This window comes from Triticum dicoccoides, chromosome 6B, assembly GCF_002162155.2.
Source record: "Triticum dicoccoides isolate Atlit2015 ecotype Zavitan chromosome 6B, WEW_v2.0, whole genome shotgun sequence".
NCBI classification, from domain to species: Eukaryota; Viridiplantae; Streptophyta; class Magnoliopsida; order Poales; family Poaceae; genus Triticum; species Triticum dicoccoides.
The window spans coordinates 24,238,596-24,247,693 of NC_041391.1; the positions used below are offsets into that span (position 1 = coordinate 24,238,596).

General features: G+C 50.3%; 1 protein-coding gene across 2 annotated transcripts; it reads left to right on the forward strand.

Moving 5' to 3' along the window:
• Positions 1-4,882: 4,882 nt before the first annotated feature.
• LOC119323867 (flowering-promoting factor 1-like protein 4) lies at positions 4,883-8,725 on the forward strand. Of its 2 annotated transcripts, XM_037597575.1 has the most exons (2): positions 4,883-5,291; positions 8,196-8,725. In XM_037597575.1, exons 1-2 carry the CDS (start codon positions 4,983-4,985, stop codon positions 8,256-8,258), a joined length of 372 nt encoding a protein of 123 aa, XP_037453472.1. In that variant the 5' UTR covers positions 4,883-4,982; the 3' UTR covers positions 8,259-8,725. The 2 variants fall into 2 exon arrangements, with proteins under 2 accessions (XP_037453472.1, XP_037453473.1); XM_037597576.1 differs by lacking the exon at positions 8,196-8,725 and having other exon boundaries at positions 4,883-5,633.
• Positions 8,726-9,098: the final 373 nt, after the last annotated feature.

A 9,098-nucleotide genomic window follows, 5' to 3' on the forward strand; every position in this document is an offset into this window, starting at 1 on the left:
AAATACAGATATAGATGAAGGCATAATGCACAAGTGTGTAAATTTTTCGCACGAAATACGTTAAAATGAGGATTGTGCAAAAAAATAAAACAACAAATCTATGGCTTTCTAAAACATGATACTATTTATCTTTTAGACCATGAATTTGTTTTTTTGTACAGGTCGCATTTCAACGTATTTTACCATGAAATTTTATACACATACACCTCACAACCTTATTTAGTTGTACAATTTTTTGCATATATTTTTGAAACAAAATATTTGAATTTTGATTTTTTCAAAAAATCTGCCTCCATGGAGGCCGAGATCCAAAACGCCGTACTCGTTTATCAGATTTAATTACACCATCAATTTAACATGTAGTCTCTGAGAATCCAACATAAACTATGAGCCGCTGAGAGATCTATGCGCGGTTCAAATCCAAAGTATTAGTAGCATCATGCTTTTTTGTGGCCCATAGGAACCCAACGGATGTGGCCATTGAACGGCTGACTGACACTGAAACTTCCAACTATGTTCTACTTCTATGGTTCCTCTCTTCTATGGCTGGAGGCGACGTGATTCCCGGGGCCTGCACCACCCCATTACAAGGACACCATCGCTGAGCTGGCCGGACCCACATTAGCCGATGCAGGGGCAAGATTGAGCCCTCCCCCCGCGTCGTCTCCTCCGAGGCGACCCGGGGGCAACCCTAGCCGCCACAGCCGCGCCCCCCTCCCCCCTTCCTTTCCGTCGCCGCCTGAGGTGTGCTCCGGCGCGCGCGCTCGACACCGATGAAGGTGGCGGCGGGGATTCGGCGGCTGCTCGTCTCGGGCAGGGCCTCGGCACGCGGGGCGGCGGCCCCGGCAGGTGAGGGTGGGGTGGTCCTGGCGGCGGGCCGCCCTGCCGGTGCGAGCTAGGCGCCTCCTCGGTCTCGCGGGTGACGAGGTGGCGGCGGTCAACGGTCGCAGGTGTGCATCCCTCCCCGCAGGTATGCCACCGATGAAGTCCATCCCCTCCGCCCCGATCTGCTTCTTCCTTGGCCAGATCTGGGTCCTGGTGGCTTAGGCCGCTGCTCTCGGTTGTTGGCTGCGCGGATCTCGTCGGGCGGGGCTGGATCCGGGGGAAACCCCTGGCCGGCGCGGCGGTCACACCAAAGGCGACGCCTTGGGCGCCGTTCCCCTCCTTGGAGGCTGTGGTGTGGATCCTCCCCCCTCCTTCCGCCCCTGCTAGGTGAAAGCCTAGGTCCCCTGCTTCGGGCGGCGACGGCACGTCCGTGTCGTGCTCCTTCTTGGAGGCACCGTCCGGGGATTGCAGGGGCGGCGAGAGAGTTTGGTTGTGGACGTGATGGTGGCGGGAGACAGCTTGGTTTCTTCATAGGTTGCTGCTGGAGGGTCCCTGACGAGGTCGCCGGTGGGTCGACGCCCACGAGCCTGGGCAAGAGGGGATCGGGTTCCCCTCTTCGGCGACAACGATATACCTTTGGGTGGGAGCATTGTGCTCTGGCGAATCCAGCGCTGGCCTTTGATCTACTTTTCGCTGCTTCCCTTGCTTCTGCGGATGTGGCCGGCAGCTCTCGCCCTTTGGTGCGGCTGAGCCGCAGACGACGATGGTGCTTGTTTGTAGTGTGCCATGGGCTAGCGGTCCTGCTCTAGTCTCTTCTCCTTGCAGCTTGGAGGCCATCCATTTGGGTTCTGGGGTGAACCGAGCCGCCGTCTGCCGGTACGGCATCCTCCGAGCCAGGATGAAGGGGTAGGGGCCCTTTGCAGAGGCAGTAACAGATGGTGGTCTGGTCCATGGCTGGTTCCGAGGGTGGCTGTGATCACGAAGCTTGCGCGGCGGTGCAGTCCTACCAAGACCGTAGTTTTGTTCTGTTGGTGTAGGTGGTCCAGTAGGGTGTTGGTAGCAGCGTTTTTGCTGCTGCCTTGAGTTGTTTTGCTTGAGTCCCTTGTATCCGTCGCTCGGTTCTCTTTTCTTTGCGTTGTAAGCGGTTGTCCTTGTAATCCTGGCCGGTTGATGGCTTTGTTAATTCAAAGCCGGACTCTTCTCGAGCCTTCGTTCCAAAAAGGGAGATTTTTTCTTTTTGCAGAAACACCCCAAGGGTAATTTATTTCTGAAATGGGTTAAGAGCAGTACAAGCAACAATTATACAAAGGACCCTGTAGAAAAAGAGAAGACAGAAAACCACATAGAGAGGGCCAATTAAAAAGCAGCCATCGTCTGCACCTAGGGCGTGTTTGGTTGCGGTCGGCTACAGTACCTGCGTTGCATACCCTTCTCCACTCAGCCTGGCTCTGAAAAAACAACCTCATATGCGACATCTGCAAGTTGTTTGGTTGCCCGCATATGGACTTCCTGCATTAGGGGATCAACTTTTGCACTCTGTTTGGTTGCCCGCATGGAGTCTGATTAAGAGCTAGCACTTGCACTTAGCACACAGGGTTAAGAGCTAGCAGAGGAAGGGGGAAAAGAAATGCAGCGTGCGCCGGACCATGGCGACTACGGTGGATAGTGGCGTGGCGCCGTGTCCGACATGACGAGCATGGAGTCGTAGGCGAGCGACCCTGTCGGCGGCATGACGAGCGACACCGTCGGCGAACTAGTTGCGGTGCTCGCGCAAAGATAGTGGACAGAGGAGGAGAATGCAATGCTCGCGGCATGGTATCGTCCATGTGGTAGGACAAGAGAGGAGGCCGAGATGATAGACGACGGAAACGACGCTAGTGCAGTGGGACGAGAGAGAGGAGGCCGAGAGTGGCCAAGATGATCGACCCCGTCGACGGCGCGGCGAACTGCAGTGTGCACGGAGGCAGAGGACACGAGAAATCAATGTGCGTGCCATTGCAGCGTCAGTGTAGTAGGAGGACGACAGAGAGTAGGCCGAGATGAGCGATGCCGGAAACGACTCTAGTGTAGTAGGACGCGGGCAAGGAGATCAAGGGAAAGGGTGTCGGCGTCGAGAGGGATGAATAGGAGGGCTCTGAGCAGAGGACTGAGGAGCTCGACATGGCGGCGTGAGTGCACTAGACTGTTGTTCAAGGAGAGATGAAGCTACGATCGTCAAAACCAAAAACATACAACACGAATGTTGTGCAGAACTGCGAGATTAGGTTGTTGGTCAAAGAAAATTTCAAGCGATCGATCGTGCGCGACAAATCTGACAAAATTCATCCAGAATAGCTCTAAACGGGAACACGAAATAAAGAACTTCCGGACGAAACTACGAAGCGATCGCCTGAATGAAATCGTAGCATCGAGGTGCATCATTTTCATGTAGAGCTTACCTCGAATCGAAGCACCATTGTGTAGATCAGAGGGACAAGGAAGAAAGAAGATTATAGAGATGCTTACTGAAGGTTGAAGAAGACCTCACGTAATCACCTCGCATCCCTCCCGTCTCCACTCGTGCAAGGGCCCGCTCGCTTGCGCTCGCATTGGGCTGGCTCGCAAGAAACTGCCGATCTGAGCATTTGCAGTGAGCCAGGCCCAGAAGTGCTTTAAGTTCCATGCTATGCAGGCCCAGCCAAATAGACCGTTTCCTTCCCGCGCGGGCCTGGTTGGGCCTCATGCAGACGACCAAACACGCCCCTATTCAATGGTGGAGAGGCGTGACTGGAACAGACGACAGTCCAACGCATTCAAACTAGTTGCCTGTCCGACATTAAACAGGCGTGCCGACCGCCCCTACGGGTGCCCGCATTTATACAACTCGCCGCTTGACCTGGCCGGCACCCGCAATTTAAGTGTGTCCACGGCCGGCACGATCCGCAGTGCACCATGTCGTCTTCCGATCCTCCTCCGCGCACCACCATGACTATGATCTCTAGAGTGACGTGGTTAGTCTTGTGGCCGGTTGGCACAGGCCCGTCATGCACGGCGGATAGAGGCGGGATTGCTGGAGGTGAGCAATGATGACCCGACAATGGAGGAAGTATCCGACGAAGAGTTAGTGCCCCACCCGCACCGGTCCATGGTGGCTCCACCATGGAGTTGGCCCAATTGCACTTCAACGTCGTCGTGGCGGGGTGGAACCGGTGTCTATTTGGCGGGCACAGGATGAGCAGCGCTACAACCTCGCCTCCTCGTACCTTACTGGTTGACGGAGTGCCAAATCTATAGTGAGGTCGCGAGCGCGGAGGCCCTGGCATTCATGGCCACGAATGAACCAAACTCTGACAAGGAGCAGCGGGTGCTCTAAGAGACCGCGCAGCGCTCGCATTGGCCGCAACGTGATCACGGTGGTGCCAGATGCGCAGGCGGCGCTAGCGGCACAGAAGATCGTGGATCGGCACGTCAACAGCTCCATGTCATTTGCGTCGCCTACATGGTTCGCACCTGGCCACAAGGACCACTAGGCCGACCCATCCACGTCTATCGTGAACCTCACCCCAACTGGCGACGTTCATGCCATGGACTCCGACGAGAAAGAGTTGGACATGGGAGACGGATGCGCCTCGTCTCCCATGTCTTACTCTTTCTCGTCGTCGACCTGCATCTTCACTTCCCAAGGCTCACGGCCTATGTGAAATAGTAAGGACTTGGAAAATGGACGCCGGCGAAGATTTAGACTCGGTTAACTGCCGGACACTTTTGATTAGCCAACTATGTCGAAAATGTAATGAATGTATTCCGGTTTAAATGGAAATTCATCCGGTTTGCAAACAAATCATCTGGTTATTTGTTGAAACTACGATTGTGATGTGTCCAGACGGATGGTTTTATATAGGATTGGATGACTGAGTCCGGTATCATGCATCCACAAACGAATAATGTGTCTGTTTCCGTTTTGGGGATAGAGATGCCCTAGGCAAAGCAGTGTGCCCATCCTCCGACCGACGTCATTTCATCCCATAGCTTTCGCCTCTATATAAGCTCTGCTACCCTCTTCCATCCCCATTGCACCATCGATCACCATTGCCGATCGATACATCTAGCTAGCTATCAGCAAGAAGCCAAGCTAGCTATAGTCAAGTGAAGTCGGAATAGCTAGGTAGCTAGCAAGCATGAGTGGCGTGTGGGTGTTTGAGGGCGGGATGGTGAGGCGGGCGGACAGCGAGGCGCCGGGCGCGGGCGGGGCGGCGCGGCCGGGCAAGGTGCTGGTGCATGTGCCGAGCGGCGAGGTGGTGACCTCGTACGAGGTTCTGGAGCGGCGGCTGCGGGAGCTGGGGTGGGAGCGCTACCTCAACGACCCCTGCCTCCTCCAGTTCCACCAGCGCTCCACCGTGCACCTCATCTCCGTCCCGCGCGACTTCACCCGCCTCAAGCTCGTCCACATGCACGACGTCGTCGTCAAGACCCGCAACGTCTTCCAGGTCCGCGACGCCTGAGCTAGCCAACCATAGCTTGCATCCCTGCCTTGTGTAATCTAAGCTTGCATGCCTGCCTTGTGTACTCTACTTCGAGGTCGTCGTCTTCCAAGCTGCCGGATGTATTGTCTGTGTGTGTGTGATCGAATTGTGAGGGAGTATATCTAATAGCGCGGTAACTACGTGCGCGTGCGTGTGGCTTGCCAGCCAGTCTGCATGTGTGTAGCTCAATAAGAGGTAGCGCTGCCGTGAACAGGGAACTCCTGCCTACCGGTTTGGGATTTTGGGTTGTCTGTATTGTTTCTTCCCATAAGTTATCAAAAAATCGGTTTTGCTATTTCTCGGTCATCTGAAATTTTGTTTTGCGTCGGTCACCATTTCCTTCTTCCTTCCTTCTTGGCTGGACCTCGCTCGAGGAGATGCAACCATACCGGCGAAGAACCAGTCCCACTATCTATCTTATGGGGAACCCATAACTTACTTATCTATCTTAAGGGGAAACTACAACTCCATTTTCTATCTTAGGGCTGTGTTTGCAGGGGATCACCACAGGTTTTCACCGGCGGTGTGGGGGCATAAAGGGATGGTTGGGCGGTGACCAGCAACGGTGGTGGGGGAGGTTGAGGGGAGGACGGAGCGGCGAGGAGATGCGTGATAGCGCCCGCTGGCTGCGAGTGGTGGAGGCTGGCAGTCGTGGTGAGGACGAAGAAGATGAATAGTATGCGGCCTGTTTTGGCCCGTCAGATCTCCAAATAAGAAGTGACTGACGCAATAGTCTTCTTTTTTTTGGCTGGATGCAATAGTTATTCTCAGGTACCCGAAAGAAAAAGTGGCTCCCATCAAAAATTAACCCCCATTGCCACGGGTAAGTGAGAAAACGATTCAGCAAGTTTTTTTGGTACGCCGGTTCCACGTCTTGAGCACCACCCATGGGCAATGATAAAAAATAACATGTTTAAAATATGCTATTTGCATGCTATATTGCGCTGCAGTGTGCTATTAGCGAGAAATTATACATTGACTTATTTAGCAAGACATTTTTAAAAATGCTATAGCATGCTATTAACCACGCTATAGCGCGCTAATTTTTTCACTGCCCATGGGCCTGCCCTTCCCTTGCTATTGCGTGTGCCCTGCTGGTACATAAAGCCCCCCACTCGCCGTCAAGGAGCTCTCGGTGTACGCCCTAATGCGGTGCCATCTTCTGCCTATCCTAGCAGAACTTGATTGGACGGCGTAGAAGAGAAAGCGGCGGGGCGAGGCCACTAGTGCGCGGGGGCTAAATTTCGTGTTTTAACCATTTTCTGATAATTAATCGAGATCTAACCCCAGTTTGTAAAAAATTCGGGATCTGACCCTTTTGCTACCGTCAGGGTCCATGGCGGTAGGGTGTAACAGCCTATAACGCCGGAGACCTTGGTGTTAGGGTTGCACACTCTACCGGAAAAATTTGCTAAGCATGGATCACAGTGCATGCTTGCACCTACCGCCTGGCACACCCTACCGCCATGGACCATGGCGGTAGCAAAAGGCTCAGATCCCGAAATTCTTACAAACTAGAGTCAGATCTTGATTAAGTTTAAAAAAGGGTCAAAACACGAAATTTTGCCGTGTGCGGGAGGAGGTTGCGGAGCGGGAGGCTCCTCGGGCCACGGCCGGTGCTGATTCTGCAACGACAAGGAAGAGCAGGTGACGGCCAGGCCATGCATGCGCCGCAAGCGCTAGGTCGACGGTGTCGCAGCTCAACCTCCAGTGTTGGACAAGTCAGCTGGTTGGCCATAGCAGTGAGAGAGTGGTGCTGCTCAATGGGCGAGGTCGGCGAAAGGTGCGGCGATGCTGGCTGGTCGGCTAAGCAGACGACAACGCGAGCGTTATTCTTAATAGTTTGTAAAGAAAAGTATAAATCGGGATGTGGTGCTATTTCAATTCAATCCAGAACGTCTTGACAATTTTCTATAAAGCTTTATTAGATATTGTGCGGAATATTTGTGTGTAGGTATCTTGTATTACTGAAAATAGATGATTCCCCATGTTTTGCTGCGGAAACAATAAGAGACACGTATAGCTATGAAATATTATTACGGCATCCAAACATTTATTTTGTGAAGTTAGAACTTAATGGTTCGAGGAATTTTTAAGATGAATTAAATTATTTTTTCTATTGAAAAAACATCTCAAGGCAAACTGTCTATTCGGTACTCCATTTTTCTTTTGGAATAAACGTATCTCCAAAATGTCTTGTGTAGAATTTTTCAAGAAAAGATGCTTAGTATTTCTGAGTAGATAACATTTTTTTTGCGGGATATTTCTGAGTAGATAACACACCAATCAATACTTGTATGCACATATTACCTTCTTCAATTCATATTTTTCACTCTTTAATCCATCCTAATTAATGATCAATGTCTACTGCCAATTCCTATCAATTTTCCATACCACATGGATACGATGACATGCTAATGGCATGAGTTTGTCTAAGATGCATGACGTGGCCAATTTTAGTCAATTTTCCATACCACACGAATAGGATGACATGCTAACGACATGAGTTTGTCTAAGATGCACGACATGAATAACTACATAACTAATTATGATGTGGCAAACATGCATTGCTTGTGAGGTGGGAGAGTGCATGTTGTAAGAATTAAACAGTGGAAGTGGTGCATGGATGTAAAATAGTGCTAGTGAAACCGACATGACATGCTTGGTGAGGTGAAAGGCTGCATGTTGAGAATTACTTGTAGTGGGGATGAACTTTGTAAGAATAAAGATAAATAATTTGGATACTTAAATGGGTGAAATACTTTCTAGTTTACATCAACTTCTGTTTGAACTGACTTTTCCAGTTCCCAGCAACAAGATTATGCAACTTATTTGTTTCTAATCCTATGTCTGCCGAATTCTTCTCAGGTGCCTCTGAAGGAAGAAGGCGTCGTTGTCAGCAATGATAAGACTCACCTGACGCGTGGGTAGGATAGCCCGCTAGAAACGTATTTGATGCTTGAACATCTAGATATTAAAACTTGCAGATATCTCATATGATGGCTACAGAAGAACCTTCTCCTTTTTATCGGTTCCTAAAAAATATACACCCCACGTCTGTGGAGTGTGTTGTAGTTCTCCAGAGAAATGGAAACAATAATTTTTATGAGAGAGGAGACGAAGAGCTCGGTGAGCACGACCCAACATCCTGATTCCTGTGCCTTGACTTTGAATGCACCAGCAATCTCCGACCAAGAACATTCCTCTGTCATGGAGCCCGCCCGGGGCGTGGATACGGATGAGGAAGACGAGGTCAGCAGTGCGTTAGCAAAACGCAGACGGACAGATCCTTAGGTGGAGATCATGCTGTAATGGTAAGTATTCTGGCGTTGAAAAGTCTTTGCATGCACAAAGGTCTGTTCTAATAAATGACATTAGTACTCCCTCCGTTTTTATTTAGTTCGCATATTAGCTCTGGTCAAAGTCAAGCTTTACAATATTTGACTATATTTATAAACAAAAATATTAAGATATACAATAACAAATCAACAACATTAGAATTATTATTGAATGTACTTTCACATCGTATAGATTTATTATGATAAATGTCTATATTGTTTTCTATAAACTTGGTCAAACTTTATGAAGTTTGACTTCAGTAAACTCTAATATGCAGAGTAAATAAAAACGGAGGAAGTATTTAATCAATCTTGTGTGTTGATCATCGGGCACCGCTAGGGATCAAATCCATTTAGAGCAACTCTAGTCGATCCCTAAAAAATAGAGGAATATTCGGCCGACTAAATCTTAGTAGAGTATTTTTACTCCACT

Coding starts and splice junctions, on each gene's coding strand:
- LOC119323867 (XM_037597575.1), top strand. CDS start 4,983: ATGAGTGGCGTGTGGGTGTTTGAGGGCGGGATGGTGAGGCGGGCGGAC. Junction 5,292..8,195: donor AGACCCGCAACGTCTTCCAG/GTCCGCGACGCC, acceptor AATTCTTCTCAG/GTGCCTCTGAAGGAAGAAGG.